Source organism: Sprattus sprattus, assembly GCF_963457725.1.
Source record: "Sprattus sprattus genome assembly, chromosome: 10".
In the NCBI taxonomy this organism is placed as follows: domain Eukaryota; kingdom Metazoa; phylum Chordata; class Actinopteri; order Clupeiformes; family Clupeidae; genus Sprattus; species Sprattus sprattus.
Window position 1 is genome coordinate 16,830,202 of NC_137908.1, and position 17,756 is coordinate 16,847,957.

Below are 17,756 nucleotides of genomic sequence, written 5' to 3' on the forward strand. Positions count from 1 at the left end.
ACTCTCTCTCTCTCTCTCTATCACATACACACAGAGACACACAGACACACACACAGACACACACATAGACTCACACAGGAAATGGAAATCAGGTTTAATCTCCCGGTTTACAGATAAACTCTGTTTAAAATGCAAGCTTGCCACCCACTCCATGTGTGTGAGAGCTAAATCTAGGCCATTGGAGGCCTCATCATGCAGGAGCCCAAAAAGCCCATGAATTATTCCACAGGACCTCCGAGTCATCCAAGAAAATTAAAAGAAATTATTCAGGTAGAAAGGGGAGATGAGTTTGGGTATGTCTGCATAATACAACAAAGACAGCACTGTGTGTTAAGTTGAAATTGAGAGCCGACATAAAAAAGTCTTTCCGATCTGACATCAAAAACTCCAGGGATCTTTGAGTGTAATATCGGTGTGTGGAACAGCAGCGACACAGAGCAGTTATATTACACTGGCACACGGGGAATCAGTATGCTGTGTGTGTGTGTGTCTGTCTGTGTGTGTGTGTTTGTATATGGGCCATTCTACCGAATTGATGCAAAGTCATGTCGGATATATTTTGAATTTATTCCCAAAACTTTGTCCGTATGTATATTGTACCATATCTAAAGTACACATATCTAGTAAAAGAACAGTCAAGTTTTATATTGTATTTTCAGAATGTGTTGGAATGTTTTTCCTCTTCCAAAAATTGTCACTACCGAAACAACACATTTACTATAGTAAAAAAGTATTATTATTGACCTGTTCAGATTGTGTTTCCTTCCCTTCTCTGAAGAGTATTTTTACAAATATTTCTTGAAGGTTTTCACAATGAAATCCATAGAAATTAATTTTTTACCAAATTTTCAAGTTCAATTTATCTGTTTCGGTAGTGACTGCACTGTTTCGGTAGTGACTGCACTGTTGGATGGATGTTCATTTCTCTCCCAAAATCATCCAAAAGGTGCTCTGGGCCGCCCTTTAGTCCACACAACACATTTTATTTAAAAATTATGGGATTGAACTACTTACCATTTCATTTTGTCACTACCGAAATCATCTGGTCACTACCATATGTTTCGGTAGTGACTGTTTCGGTAGTGACAATTCTAGCTTACTTTAAGCATAAATAAATAATTATAGCAAGCACACGGCTTGCAAACACATCTTTGAAGAGGTGAACACACATACAAACATAAGGGTTGGGGACAGCTACTTCCCAATAGAAAGTACCCTATAAATGATGATTTTGTACATATTTAGCTTATCACTATCTCATGTAATGCATTGGGTTTATATAGACCATAACATTTTCTAATTAAATATCTATGCCTGAATACCTAATTGTTTTGTAAATAGTTTTTATTGTTGAGGGACTGCATATTACACGAATTCGGTAGAATGGCCCATATACATATATGAACACACACACACTCACTCTCTCTTTCGCACACATATATATTACATATATTTTCTATTGCGTAATTTCTGGTTACAGACCAGCCTAACAGCTGAAACACATGTATTGTGATTGCATTATTGGCTGTGGTTATAAATTCATGTTGTTTTGTTTGCTGCAAGATTAGCCACAGTTTACAAAGCACGCCAGGGCTGGACTCCCCTGTTTGTTTATGAGAAACTCTAGAGGTACCGGTCATGCATCTGGGATCAATGAAGATGTTCGACTGTTTACTAGCTTGTCTATAGGCTTCTTAAGTTATTATTTCTGTCTGTCTGTCTCTGTCTGACACACACACACACACACACACACAGACAGAGAGAGAGAGAGAGAGAAAGAGAGAGAGAGAGAGAGAGAGAGAGAGATGTACAGTGTACATGTCCTCTTCTGCAGACATACCTCTGCCTCCCCAGTGGATGGCTGTAAAGCTGCACCCGTATCCCCACAAGTTCCTTTAAAGCACGATCAGTAATGAACTGATGCAACATGCCGCAACTCCAATTACATATCAGGCAGCAAGCTCCAGTCCCTCAGCAGTCATCTCCCACTTACGCCATTGAAAAATTGATGTCTGATGCTCACTGGCTGGCGCTTTATGTGACCCGCTGAGGGACATGCAAAGACACAAAAAACACACGTGCAAACATGGCAAACATGTTTGTTGTGGAACGGTGGTGTTTTTCAGCACACTGCCAGACTGTTGTGGGGCACCAGTGCATCAGCGCTTTTTCTCTGTGCCGACTTCAAGGCCTCTTAAATTGCGGAGCAGAGAGTGTGGATCCCACTCCCGCCTTTTCATCCACTTACAGCTCTTTGATGGGAGGTTTGAAACTTTTGCAGCCCCTACACTTCATGGAAGAGGCACCGCTTGTGGCATCACTTCACCATAATGACCAGAAAATCTGAGACAACAGCAGTAGCGGCAGCAGCAGCAACAGAAGCAGCCAACAGATGTCATTCCCTCATAAGTGTCCCCATCCTCAAAGTGAGACTGCAAAAAACACTGCAGAGAGCCATAAGGAAAGACACAGAAAATAATGATAGAGAAAGAGAGAGCGAGAAGGAAAAGCATTCAGTATTGGTCGGCTGGAGACTGCATTCATGACAGCTTCATGGTAGTGTTATGAAACAGGTCATGGAATAAGAACCCCTCATCTTCAGCATGGAGTCAGATACTTCCACTGTGAAACCGAGTAGCCATTATAGCAGCCATGATCATTAGCTTTCTAACAGGCTTTTCCAGTTCTCGGAATAGAGGTGCCCTATTACAACTGCATTGCCTTGACTGTCTTGCTTCAGTTGTGGTAGGACTTCGTTACTGTTCTGCTTGTTGGTAGTTGGGGAAGGAGGAAATATTTAGTGTATTTTGTTTTGTTAGGGGACAGAAGAATTTTTTTTTTTGTTATTTTGGCCTGGTTCCTGAAGCCTTTGTCATACATAATAGAGAAAATGAAAGACTCAAACAAAGTAGTGGTCTTTCTTCTCTTTGCTGTCGTGACCTCACTCTGGACAAGACACTTATAAACTTGCAAAACAGCAAACTTTCAGCACAAGAAATTCAAGACCGTAAAGCTTTAAGACGCTTTGAGCCTTGAGAAATATGATGTTTATTGTATGTTTATCATATATTTGCCACCTGGAGGGGCAGGGATGTTCATCTGACAATCTGTGCTATTGCTGCAAATCTTCACACCATATGGTTGGACGTGGGAAGATGACAGTCAAACCTTCCTGCTTTATGGCATTTCACTGCCCAGATAGCAGCTGGTTCTGGTGTGGTTCTGGCCCGGATCAGACACAGACCTTGTCCACATCAACTAGACTGATGCCAGATCTGGTCGGTCCCAGAGCCAGACACTATCTGGGTGAATTTTTGCTGAGAAATGTGGTGGCTGTGAGTTTCCACTGAGCATTTTGGCTCAATTCACACATTTTGTGACAAATTCACATATGGTTTCACACACACACATGTTTGTAACCATGTGTGCATTTGTCACAAAATGTGTGAAAGACTGTGTCATTGAGTCAAAATGGCATGACACACAAGAACGGTCATCTTAAATGTTACAAGTATCAGTCAAATGGAACGTAAGGTAATGTAGTGGGGAATGTTTCATGTGAATTAAGCTATCTAGACGACTTTTTATATGTCTACATTGACTCGGTTAGTTGTTTCTGTGCTACACGAATGTTGCAGAGTATTGTAAGTCTTAACTGAAAGTCTCGAATATTATTTGTAGGTGATGGCTAACGCTAGACCAAAAACCCATTAAAAAAGATAGTAGCTAGCTAGCTAGCCTCGCTGCTAATTAGTATAACGTAGCGAGTTAGTGGCGATATCCAAATCAATATAAACAAATATTAACAAAGTTGAAAGTGTCCCATTGTAGTTTTTGTTATTTTAATGGCAACTTTATAAAATGAGCAATGTGAATGAACAAAATGGTGCGAGATCAATGTCGATCTCCTAGCTAATCATGAACAAACTTTTAAGCTAACAGACGTGAAGTTCCCAATACTATTTGTCTGTTGCCTAGCAACAGCCACACAAAGGGGGACTATTTTCTCTTGGCTACTGAAATGTGATACACAATGTTTGGTGACTAGAACTTTTTTGTGCTGAAAGGCAGCTTACTGTTAATAATTTAATTTTACTTAATATTTATAAAGTCGCTGGCAACCGTGTTATAAAAGCAATCAGGTACTCGAGTCAGTACGGTATCGTCAATAATGTACTTGTTGGAGGGTTTGGCGGCCCTCCGCTGCGCGTCGGGCCTAACAACACCCTCGAACAAGTACATTATTGACGATACCATACTGCCTCTCGAACCTTATTGCTTAATTATGCATCTGCCACAAACCAATAACAACATCCTTTTGCTCAACAAACAAAAAAAGAAAGGCTGATTAGTATGCAGAGACTAAAGTAGTGAGATTCTAGTAAAAAAAAAAAAAACACAATTATGTGCAAGTACCTTCGATTGTAATGATTAAACTGCTGCCCACTTCACAAGAATCAATTCAAGACCAAATATGAATATGTTCCATTCATATCGTTCAAGCTGTTAAGGCCATCTACCGGTCAACTCTGTGCCTATGTGACATGGGTGATGCAGGAACCAGCTTCTCATTCACAGCAGAAGGTAGCACGTATTTACCCAGATGTGTGTTGCCCTTTGTGACATTGCGGTTACTGTAAACAATGGAAGTCTGTTGTTGTAAGAAGATCAGAATTTACTCTGGCATTGGAGATCAGTGTGTCCATTTTGTATATTTGATCATTTTCTTTAGTGCGTACCACCTTACAATTCCACCAAGAGAGAAATGCAGAGCAATATCTCAATGCCATTCCATGCCCATGTATCACAGTTACTATGTATGTGAATATCCACAAGAGAGCAGCAGCATAGCTTTTTATGTTTAGGGTATTTGTCAGATGATTCAAACTGTCAAAAAAAAAAAAGAATCTTAACACCATTTACAAAATAACTACTTGCTTTAACAACTTTAGCATTGTCTTGCAAAGGAGCATCTGACGAAACAAATCCTACCCTACTTCAGGCCAGAGCAGGACTCCAGTCACCCCACAGTCCGCTGCTATCCAGGACCTCATCCAATATCATCGCAGGGGGATCTGAAATGCTCTGCCCAATCTCATGACCTCAATCCAACTGGTCTGGGTTGAAATGAAATGAGATCTACCACCAGCCAATTTAACTTTAATGTTGTAACTGTAGGTCACCATTCCTTTGGAATGGACAAACACAGATACACACACACACAAATACACTCTCTCACACACAGAACAGACATGCACGCACTCACACAAACACGTTCTCACACATAGACACTCTCTCTCTCCGACACACACACACACACACACACACACACACACACACACACACACACACACACAAACACACACACACACACACACACACACACACACACACACACACACACACACACAAACACACACACACACACATACACAGAGCTTGAAAAAATGTATTTCCCCAGAGTCTCATTTTCCACACCCTGCAAGACGAAATTACACATCAAACCTTTAACCTTAACATACTCACCTTATTGCTTTTTACTACTGAAGCATTTGCACTAGCTGTTCTAGAGCAACCTAGGAAACATGCTTCTCTTTTTCCTGTACAATTGTTACAGTATTTCTCTGTTCCTAAAACACATTTTTTCAAAGCATGCCTCGGTTTCTCTTAGCTCTAAACACAAATCCCAAAACCACTCACACAAAATGCAAAACCCTTTATATCTCTTGCAAAATGACACTTTGGTTTCAAAACACTATTATATCACCTCAAAAGGGCATTTTGTTTTCAAACAACAAACACAGACCATTATTTGAGTAGACATTCTAAGCATTGATTGAACACTGATGTGCTCAATGGAAAACACTACTATGAAATGGGAAAACACTAGTATGAAGGCCTTATCAGGAGTATTATGCCTTTTCATCTCCAGTGTTACTGTACGCTTTCTTCTGTTGTAAAATATTGTAACTGTATAATGTTTTAACTCAAAAATGAAAGAAAAATGTAAAATAATAAAAGGACAAAAAAACTAGACTGCATCCTGTTCTTGCTCAAGACAATATCGACAATTGTTGTGTTGTGAAACATCTGAAAATACAGTTTGATTTGAACATTTGATTGGATTACAGTACAGTACAGTAATGTTTCTGTGCTGATAGGACGTAATCAGTTGTGGAAACGTATATGACTTACTTGCACATAGTCATATCATACTGTAATTGTTTGACTCTATCAGAGTTTTTGTCAAAAGGCACCCTGTACACCTGCTTCATTCTCGAGATGTTCTGCCTTAGAACATGGTCCACTGTGGCTAGGCTCTTTGTATTGATGTTTAGGAATATGTCTTGGTCATCAATGGTTGCACTTTGTATTTGTTTACGTATACTGTAATTTTACAAATACAGTACAATGTAAAATATTCTACAGTAAAATACAAGAATACTATGCTCCTGATACAGTAAGGCATTCAAACTAGTGTTTTACTGTCATACTGTAGTAGTGTTTCTTACCCATTCTCTCTTCTGAATGTCCGGAGAATCGGTGCAACTGAGAAGCGGCTTATGTTTGGTTGAACCCTCTGGCCAGCCTTGCCAGCCTCCTGCATGGTCAAACCCATGTTGACCACATGGTTGAACACATTGGCCTGAATCTCATCAGAGATACAGTAATGGCTCTCCGTCTTGCTCTTCCTCTTCATCATTTTCCTCCTCCTCCTCCTCTTACTCTCACTCCTCTGCCCCTCTGATCACCACTCACTTCAATGTTGCCATAAATTGTTCTCCAAACTAGGAGCTAAAGTTTTGATTTCAAATTGCACAACAGCTTTGGAAATGGAAGTTTTGTCATTTGATTAGCAGTGTTTTCTGTTTGAACACAATGACGTTTTGGCATTGACGAAGCATGCAAAGTAGAGAGGATGGTGTTTAGTGTTTTGAAGAAAATGTGGTTAACAATTGAAAACTGTGTCTAAAGCAGAGAATTGTGTGTTGTGGTTTGAAGAAAGTGCGGTTAACAATTGAAATCTGTGTTTAAAGCAGAGAATTGTGCTTAAAGTTTAGCAGAATTGGTTTAGGGAGTTGGCACTTGGGTTTAGTGTTCAGAGAAACCGAGGCATGTTTTGAAAAAATGTGTTTTAGGAACAGAGAAATACTGTAAAAGTCAGAGATGGTCCTTCAGAATTTGTAATCTTTAGATGATTTTTTGCTTAACAGGAAATTATACTCCAATCCAAAATGTAGATCACTGTAGATGGAATTATGCTGTATTTCAACACACAACTAAAAGTATAAGTTTGAAATAAGACAAATTATTTTGATTTTTGCAGAAAGTTTTTTGTTTGTTTGCAGCCTTCTAACCATCTAGAAAGTGGTTCTATTTGCATTTAAATGTGCATGTACACATGTGGACAAAATTGTTGGAACCTTCCGTTAAAGAAAGAAAAACCCACAATGATCACAGAAATCATTTGAAAATGACAAAAGTAATAATAAATCTAAATGTACTGCAGATTAACTAATGAAAATCAGACATTGCTTTTGAATTGTGGTTCAACAGAGTAATTTCTTTTTTTAACCAATGAAACTGGCTTGGACAAAAATGACCGTTCCCCTAGAAAAGATTGAAAATAATTTGACCATAGGGACATGTTGAACTAAGGTGTGTCCTCTAATTAGCATCACAGGTGTCTTCAAACTTATTAAAAGGTTGAAAAGTAGTCTTTGTGCTGTTTGGTATCATGGTGTGTACCACGCTGAACATGGACAACAGAAAGCTAAGGAGAGAGTTGTCTCAGGAGATTAGAAACACAATTAGACAAGCATATTAAAGGTAAAGGCTATAAGACCATCTTCAAGCAGCTAAATATTCCTGTGACGACAGTTGCACATATTATTCAGAAGTTTAAGGCCATGGGACTGTAGGCAACCTGCCTGGACGTGGCCGCAAGAGGAAAATTGATGAAAAATTGAAGAGACGGATGATAGGAAAAGAGCCGGGGACAACTTCCAAAGAGATTAGAGGTGAACTCCAAGGTCAAGGTACATCATTGTCAGATCGCACCATCGTTCGCTGTTTGAGCAAAAACACAGCTAAAAACACAGCTCAAAACGCCCAAGAATTGCTAAGAGCAAAACATTGGACTATTCTGAAGTGACCTTCTATAAGCCCTGACTGAAGAATACAAATACAGTACTTCACTTAACAGTGGTATCTGCAGGACTGTGACAGGCAACATACATAGGACACCATCGATCAGTATTACGTAGGGCTTCTAGTGTTGTGTTGTGCTTTCTTCAGATTTCAGTGTACCATAGTAGGAAGTCATGTTCATCATGTTCATCTTGTTTTGATGTGCCTTGTTAGCACATATGATGTGGTAAATCATATGATGGTTCAGCCAGACTTGGCTAGATCCACAGTGGCATCGATAGTAAGAATTTTCAGGCAAACCAACAGGTACTATACAGTATTAAGAGCATTCTGAAGGCATCTGACTGAAGTGCATATTACAGTAGTAATATGATTTGTGAAAAGTCTCCAGAGGAATCTGACGTATCAGTGCACATTATTCTACTGCAGGAGCCAGCAATTACCTCCCACAGGGGGAAGGGGAAGACACCTCAACAGGAGGATGCAATAGTGGAGATGGTCATTGACAACAACAGCATAAGGCTAAGAGAAATACTCAACAACATAGTTACAGACAACATACTTGCAAACATGTTAGCACTACAACCATTTCAAGAGTGCTGCAGAAACATCACATCAGGATGAAACCGTTATAAACTGTCCCCTTTTTAGAGGAACTCAAGTCCAGTACGTCCAGGTTAAATTGAACAACAAAACACACACAGGGATTTTGTTTGAGATTTTGCACAACACTGTAAGATTTTTGTGACTTGTGGTATTCTCTAATTTACTAGAGAGAGTCGTGGAGCTTGAAGCCAATGAAACCGAACATATGTTCATCTTTGTTGATAAGACGAAAAGACGCCGCCTTGGAGTGAATGTGATTGGGAAAAGGGCAACTATAGATGACCCGGGCCAGGGAGGGGCTAATATCAACATGTGTGCAGTAATATCTGCTGTCATTAGCCCATACAACACCGCACGCCTTGATGCTTTTATTGACTAACTTTACAAAAGGTTTTTAGCAGCAAGAGAGGCAGAATTTTCCAACATTTGTGACTGTATGGGGCAATGTGGCCTTTCACCACTCCTGCCAGGTTACAGGGTGGTTTACAGCCCAGGCCTGGATGATGTCCTTATTCCTGCCAGCATACTCTCCTTTCCTCAACCCCATTAGTTTTCTGCATGGAGATGGACATTTTATGACTATCGCCCACATGACCTGATGTCACTTTGATGCAATGGCTGCTGGGTGTATGGACGTAACAGTGGAAGTCTAAGAGATCTTTTCCTCTGTAAATGGCAGGAGACAGCATTCGGTGTGATGTTGATGAAAGTCTATGGTCTAATGCAGAGGACAGGATGGATTAGGCAAAGCCAACAGTAGACTTCTGCGCCACTGTTAGGCAAGCAATATATGTGCAAATTACTGCACGCAGTGAAAAGATTGCTAATTGCCATTTTTTTTTTAAAGAGTAATTGTTTGTAATGTGTTTTCCTGTTGCGTTTGTGATTTGTTTCTTTATCATATATAATTTTACATTGCACAGTAAATACTGTTATTCTTGGCTTTCGATAAAACATTCATTCATTTACATTTAGAGTAAATTCATCACACTGAATTGTTACATCAATTATGAGAAGTAAACCAACAGATGATAACTTTCTTCAGCTTCTTGGCTTGGATTTACATATTTCCAAGATGCAATGCAAAGTAGAATGTTACCATAAATGTGAAGTTCAAACATGTAAAGGTTTGACACCAAAAACAGAGAACAGAATGGATCAGTATTAGGGCTACAGTAGACTTCTTGCTGTATTACTGTGGTATCCTGTATCTCGGGTTGTTGTATGTAATTTACTGCATTGCAAATACTAAATATGTCACATATGCATGCCTTTTTGTTGTGCTGCAACAGGCCTTTACAGTTACACATGCCATTTTAGCAAATGGCTGTAATGAAACATAATGCAGAATTGTAGTGTTATTTGTTTGGTACTACAATATTGGGTCTAAAGAAGTGTCATTCTTTTTTTTGCAATGCAACACTCAATGTCGAGCTGGAGTATACAGCAACACATTCAATATGCAGTTTCCAATTGGATTTTGAATTTGGTTGTTTGTTTGAAGTTTGGATTTTTACTGGAATCACTTTACTGCAGTGTGAGTTGAGCCTTTCGGTAACACTTTCTATGAAGCCCAGCGTTATAAGGCCCTATAAGAACATTATAAGGGCCTTAATAATGACTTATAGCGATTGCTACGATGACTTTGGCTTATAGCTACTTTATAACTACGTATAATGTCTTCATGATGACTCATAATCACCTTTATGATACATTATATCAGTTCATTATGAATGGTTATAATTAAAGACGGAATAATGCATTATAAATATGTGACTGTCGGGTAACACTTGCTATGAAGCCTGCCTTTATAAGGTCCTATAAGGACATTAATGATGACGTTTAAAAGTAGCTATAAGTCATTGTAGCACTCTTTATAACTACAGTGGGGAAAATAAGTATTTGAACCCCTGCCGACTTCGCAAGTTTGGCCACTTGCAAAGAAATGTGTGATCTAGAATTGTAATGGTAGGTGTATTTTAACAGTGAGAAAAAGAATATCAACAAAAAAATCCAGAAAACTGCATTTTATAAGATTTATGACTTTATTTGCATTTGATGCAAAAAATAAGTATTTGAACCCCCAAGCAAACAGCAATAATTCTGGCTCCCAATGGCCAGTTATGTGCCCAAAAAGCACACAGATTAGTCCTCATTAGGTCTAACAAGGTATACCTGATCTCAACTGATGACCTGTATAAAAGAAACCTGTCCAAAGAATCATACTTCACACCTTCAACCTCACCACCATGGGCAAGACTAAAGAGCTGTCCAAGGACGTCAGAGATAAGATTGTAGACCTGCACAAGGCTGGAATGGGCTAAAAAACCACCGGCAAGCAGCTTGGTGAGAAGCAGATAACTATTGGTGCGATTATTCATAAATGGAAGCAACACCAAACAACTGTCACCCGCTCTAGGTCTGGGGCTCCATGCAAGATATCCCCTCGTGCGGAATCAGTGATCATTCGGAAGGTGCAGAATAACCCCAGAACTACACAGGGGGAGCTTGTGAATGATCTCAAGGCAGCTGGGACCAGAGTCACCAAGAAAACCATTGGCAACACACCACGCTGTCATTTTTTGAAGTACTGCAGCACTCGCAAGGTCCCCCTGCTCAAGGAAGCGCATGTACAGGGCCATCTGAAGTTTACCATTGCACACTTGAATGATTCTAGGGAGGATTGGGAGACAGAATGTGGTCAGATGATACCAAAATCAAGCTCTTTGGCATCAACTCGACTTGCCATGTTTGACAGGGGGGGGAATGCTGAATATGACCCCAAGAGTACATCATACCCACCATCAAGCATGGCGGTGGAAACATTATGCTTTGGGGCTGTTTCTCTACCAAGGGTACAGGACGACTCCACCGCATCAAGGGGACTATGGATAGGGCCATGTAACGTGGAATATTGGGCTTGAACCTCATTCCCTCATTCCCTCCCATTGAAAACACAACCTTAAAGATTTGGAGAGGATCTAGAAAAAGGAGTGGACCAAAATCCCTCCTGAGATGTTTGTAAACCTGGTGACCAACTACAAGAAACGTCTGACGTCTGTGCTTGCCAATAAGGGTTATTCCACCAAGTACTAAGTCATTTTTGTCAGTCAGTTTTGGGGGTTCAAATACTTATTTTTTGCATCAAATGCAAATAAAGTCATAAATGTTATAAAATGCATTTTTCTGGATTTTTTTGTTGATATTCTGTTTCTCACTGTTAATATACACCTACCATTACAATTATAGATCACACATTTCTTTGCAAGCGGCCAAACTTGTGAAATCGCAAGGGGTTCAAATACTTATTTTCCCCACTGTATGTTTAGCATCTCCACAATTACTCATATCCACTGCTCTGAAACGTTATGTCAGTTAATTATAAATGGTTATAATCTAAGATAAAATGATTCATTATAAATATGTGATCATAGGTTTGTGTGGGTAATCATGAATCCTATGAAGCCTGCATATATGAAGCACTATAAGAACATTCATAATAGCTTTAAAAACTAGTTAAGTCATTGTGGCACTCATTATAACTATGTATATAGGTCTTCACGGCACATCATAACCACCTTTGTGATATATTATGCATATTCATTAATGGTTATTAGTATGGTGACTAGGCTGCTATACAGACATAGAATATTATAAACTTTTAGAAGATCCTATAAGTGGACTTTGTCAGCTTTAAGTAAAGTGACAAAAGGGTGGTGTTGTTATGAACAGATATAAGATTCTATAAGTGTACTTTGTCAGCTTTAAGTAAAGTGACAAAAGGGTCATGTTGTTTTAAACAGATATAAGATTATTATAAGATAAGATAAGATAAGAGAAGAGAAGAGAAGAGAAGACATTATGAACTTGTTAATAGTGCTGTCAGTAAATACAACAGGATACAGATGAAAACCCTTTTATTTAAAACTTTCTGGAGATGCTCAGACTTTATACAAAAACACATTGTAAAGATTTCGGGCTAAGACTTTTGAACTTCAGAGTTGCTGTTATTACTTCAAACCCAATGTCCCTACACAATAAATACTGATAGTTGCAGAAACGACGAAATATTAAAGTTGTCTACATAAAAGCATAACTTTGACACCGCGGGCTTTTGGCCCAATGAAATCTGTTCATTAACCAGTCAAGCAAATATCGATGGTAATACAGCTTTCAGACGTGAGAGCACGCTCAAGAAGGTAGAAGACGTAGGACTGAGAAGGTAAGAATGAGTGCCACAATGACTTAACTAGTTTTTAAAGGTATTATGAATGTTCTTATAGTGCTTCATATATGCAGGCTTCATAGGATTCATGATTACCCACACAAACCTATGATCACATATTTATAATGCATCATTTTATCTTAGATTATAACCATTTATAATTAACTGACATAACGTTTCAGAGCAGTGGATATGAGTAATTGTGGAGATGCTAAACATATTTATAAAGAGTGCTACAATGACTTATAGCTACTTTTAAAACGTCATCATTAATGTCCTTATAGGACCTTATAAAGGCAGGCTTCATAGCAAGTGTTACCCGACAGTCACATATTTATAATGCATTATTCCGTCTTTAATTATAACCATTCATAATGAACTGATATAATGTATCATAAAGGTGATTATGAGTCATCATGAAGACATTATACGTAGTTATAAAGTAGCTATAAGTCATCGTAGCAATCGCTATAAGTCATTATTAAGGCCCTTATAATGTCCTTATAGGGCCTTATAACGCTGGGCTTCATAGAAAGTGTTACCAGGCTTTCTGCTGCCAGGGTCTTGTGGTGGCTTTCAAAATTACACCATAAAATTGGCAGGAATTTTATGCTTATCAAGATATAGTTATTGATGGAAAAATGTTCAATGGAAAATGGACATTAGTACAGCTTTAATGGATTTGATATTCTAATACACGGCCTAGGCTATGTCTTACATCTTTAGGTTGTATTTACATTTTACACAGAAGCACACTGGTTGCACATACGTGTAATTCTTCATATTGTGCTTTTGCCAAAAGCTTGTTCAAAAGCCACTTCATTTTGATATATAAAAAAAGTCATAGCCTATTCAGTTTGTCGCCTTTCATGGAGAGAAAATACGATTTACTGCATTTGCAATGCGCCACACAAATAAATGCATTAGAGTCATTAAACACTGCACGACATGGCTGTTACCTCTTCACAGTACTTTTCTGCCAATTCAGTGAATGCAAAGAATAACTCAGGGCCATAAATAACAAAGTCATTATAATGGTGGGGGGGGGGCATGAAAGAGAATTCACTGACCTAATTTTTCTTCGCACATGCAAGATAGGGCTGGTTAGGGTTGCATTATACAGTCAAGTGCTTGCAAATCAGCTCACATGCGGAGCATGAGCTGGTGAGAGGAGTCGAGAAACTCCCAGTGTAGCTGTCCGCTGTCATATGAACTACATTTCTCTGTGAGCTTTCTGAAGGTTTATTTATTTATTTGTTTGTTTATTTATTTATTTTCTGTAAGCCTGGCATTCAAAAGCATCAAACCCCATACATCACTGCCGTTGTGATGCAGCAAGACATATAAAGAAACTGAGTTCACTTTCATGGCACTTCAAAAGTCCAGCCGCTCGTATTGCTTGTTGTGAGCACGCTTCTCAGAGAGTTATCACGAATGCTGACGACACAGCCTCTCTTTTCAGGCCTTTGACGGAAGAATGGTGGATTTAGTTGAGTTTAGAAACCAAGGCTGGTGCACCAAGAGAAAGGGGATACTGATCTGAGAGAACAGATGATGGGAATATCGTGAATGTTTAGGCATATCCATTACTTTAGAAGCCTGCGGTCTGTGTTCAAACGCGTACCTCAACTGGCAACATGAAGATCAAAGCGTGGAGAATGCATTTACAGATGAAAATGATTATCTGTGCAGTATATTGTAACTAACTGTGGATAAAATCGAATGCTGAGTGAAAAGACGTAATAGTACATTTTTGAGCTATACTTCACACCTAGCCTTGCATTGCCTCCATTATGTAGCCTGTATTCCTGTAGCTCAACTGGCACAGGAAGGTGCTAACAAGACCAAGATCAAGGGTTCAGTATGCAGGGAGAAAACATCCTGATGGAAAATGTTTATCAGCACTGTAAGTCTTTAAAAGCATCTGCTAAGTAGATATGTTTTGTGTTTGTCTCTTTTGTGCTTCATGTTGCTGTCTACTCAACTTGGCTATTTGTAGGAAGAGAGGGGAAAAGACAGAAAACAACAGCCTTTCCTCTGATCTTGAGGGGTCTGTGATCTCTGACAGAGAGGTGCTGCCCCCTGGTCTTTAACTAAGGGCATAAGTCACCAGCGGCTCCATGCCACACTGAATGCCAGCCTGGCCCCCGTGGCGTCCATTCCTTGAAGTTTGGCCGCCACAATGGCACACTTCCCAAAGAAAGACTGGTATGCTTTTCAGGTTAACAGCTCAACAAGGAGTTACACTACATAACCATGGTGGCCTGCCATTTTTTAATAGGGTTTGTTTTGTCTGGAAATGCTTCAACATAGACTGGATGTCTACCATTTGAATACAGGCAGCTTAAGTACACCTAAGTGGACTTTGCGTCAGTGTAGTGTTTGGTTACAAACTAAGGGCTAAGCTTAAGTGGTTTGATTGATTCAGATCACCAGAGAGAGAAATATCTTGTTCACATGACCTGCTAACATTTACATATGTTTTAACTCATATCTACCTAATGATCCTTCATCTCTTTCTTTCCCTCTTTCTCTCACAAACTCTCTGCCCCAGTCACTCCCTCTCATGGCTTAGCAGGAGCCTCTTCAGTGCCCATATATAGCCTTCAGTTCTGGGGTGGGTGGGGGTCCACCTACCACCTCTTATGTTCATGGCTTAGTGCCAGTCCGCTGCCCCTCTCTGCTGTTAAAACACAGGGTGTTGCCACAGCAAGGAGCACTTAATGGCTATTATCACTCAACAGACACGGCCTGAGCTCTATTTATATTAACATAATGACTGGCTTGTCCACAAAGCTTTTACAGTGAGCATCCGAAAACATTAGCAAGGGTTTTTTAATTGTTCAGAGCTTTCAACAGATGACTCAGTCTGAAGTACCAATGAAACAGACATGGTTTTAGCACCTCAGGATGACAGACAACTTGTGGAGGTTTTGTTAGAGAGATGAAAGACTAATGACCCTGATGGTCTACATCCACAAGCTTTCCTTAAAGGACACCTGGCTTGAGTTTGACAGGAATGACATTACATGGTGCATAAAAGGGAATCTGATTAATTGCATGTACTTTGAGCTCCAACATCACAAGGCCTTGAGTTAGTTAGGACATTTTAATACCAGATATGTGGTAAATCTCTCTCACTCCCATTTAAGCAAGATTCTCTTAGCCCAAACTCAGTTTCAGCAACAGCCCAACCAAGTCAACCAAGTCCATTCCCAATGAGTTCCACCTGCTGTCCCAGATAGGTTCACACTTAAAGCTCAGTGTTATATCCTCTGTGTATACTTTGAATGTGTAGGGTTATGGTTTAGGTATAGGATTAGGGTTCTAAGAAAAGAGACAACAAACACTTAGTTACACTAGGAAAGTTCGCTTTTGAAAGGTGTTGAGGTTGTCAACAGGGACATCAATAGTCAAAGAGAGATAACTCCCACTCAAACACAGTGGCTGACTCCGGAGCGGACACGGCGCAGATCTGGCTCAGAGGTTGTCCCTGAGCTGCCTTGAAGAGTTCATGCATGTGTGTACGTTATGCATCCATAAGAAAAGTTGAGGGGAGCCTCTCTGGGGATGGGGAGTGTGTGGGAAGGGACAGCCACCACCAAGGGCATCCGTTGCAATTCATTACAACTTCAAAGGTACTGCCGGCACGACACATGCTCAGAAAATGCTGAGGAGGACTGTTCCAGGGGAGTCCAGTTCTTTTCCTAAATACTCCTCCACAAAAACATTTCATACAAACCAATGTACAGAAATGCAAAAATAGCAAGAGAGGAGTCTTTTAATCATCACACACCCTGGTGACTTGATATCAAATCGGACGCGCAAACTTATAGAGAAGAGAAATCATGCTGTAGTTTCAAAGCGGCCACTGATGTCCTGATCAAAGTCTGCCTCGCGAGTGTAAAACACTCACACATACATTTTTAGGAAAATAGAATAATCAGTTCTCTTCAGCACTAAGTTTTGGTTAAGCCATGAGCCTCTTTCCTCTTCCACTCTCTCTCTCTCTCTCTCTGTCTGTCTCTCTCTCTCTCTCTCTTTCACCTTCCCTCAGTGTCCACGGGGACCCAGAGTGACACCTGATAATTAACAGCTGAACAGTCAGAGCACCTGCACCCCCGCCCTCCCTCCTCACACCTTCCCCCTTTCAGTTCTACCAGCCCTAGGGGGGCTCCACACCACTTTCATCCCTAACCTACCACCATACTGCCTGTCGGGAAACTAGCAGTGAGTTCACAAGAAGTGAGGAGGCGGGAGAGAGAGAGAGAAGGAGAGAGAGAGGGGGGGTAAGAGACAGACGGAGAGAGAGAGAGAGTTAAGAGACAGACGTAGAGAGGGGGAGAGTAAAGTTTGCCGTGGGGGGCAAGAGTGCTTACCGCCGATGCACAAGCTGCCAAGGGAACACAGGCCGTCCTCACAGGTCTCCGGGCTCTCGGCATCGCCCTGGTAACCTCGCTCCCGTTTCCGCGGGGACATGCGCCTCACAATGTTCAGCACCCGATTCACTCTGTCCATCCCGAAAAAGGTGGCTACTGAACCAATTCTCTCTCGTTCTCTCTTTCTCGCTGTCTCTCTATCCTTCTCTCCTGTGTGTGAGGTTACATTAGACTCACCCCACATAGACTAAATGAGATGGGGAACAGAGGAAGAGACTGCCGGAATATGTGTGTGAGTGTATGTGGATTTTTTTTTCAGTCTCTTGCTCTCTCCCTCTCCCCCTCTCTTCCTCTCACTCACACACAAATAGCAAGCGAGCTGCGTAAGCAAGAGT

The 17,756-nt window shown here is 40.3% G+C and overlaps 1 protein-coding gene across 1 annotated transcript in view; it reads right to left on the reverse strand.

Annotated features, from left to right (window-relative positions):
* grip2b (glutamate receptor interacting protein 2b) overlaps nucleotides 1–17,500 on the reverse strand; it is a gene marked incomplete at its 5' end in the record, with an annotated part of 125,826 nt that extends 108,326 nt beyond the window's left edge. Inside the window, one exon of the mRNA XM_080846383.1 lies at nucleotides 17,362–17,500. Coding sequence (XP_080702509.1) covers nucleotides 17,362–17,500 — 139 coding nt within the window. The remainder of the gene's footprint in view (nucleotides 1–17,361) is intronic.
* Between the last annotated feature and the right edge of the window lie 256 nt (nucleotides 17,501–17,756).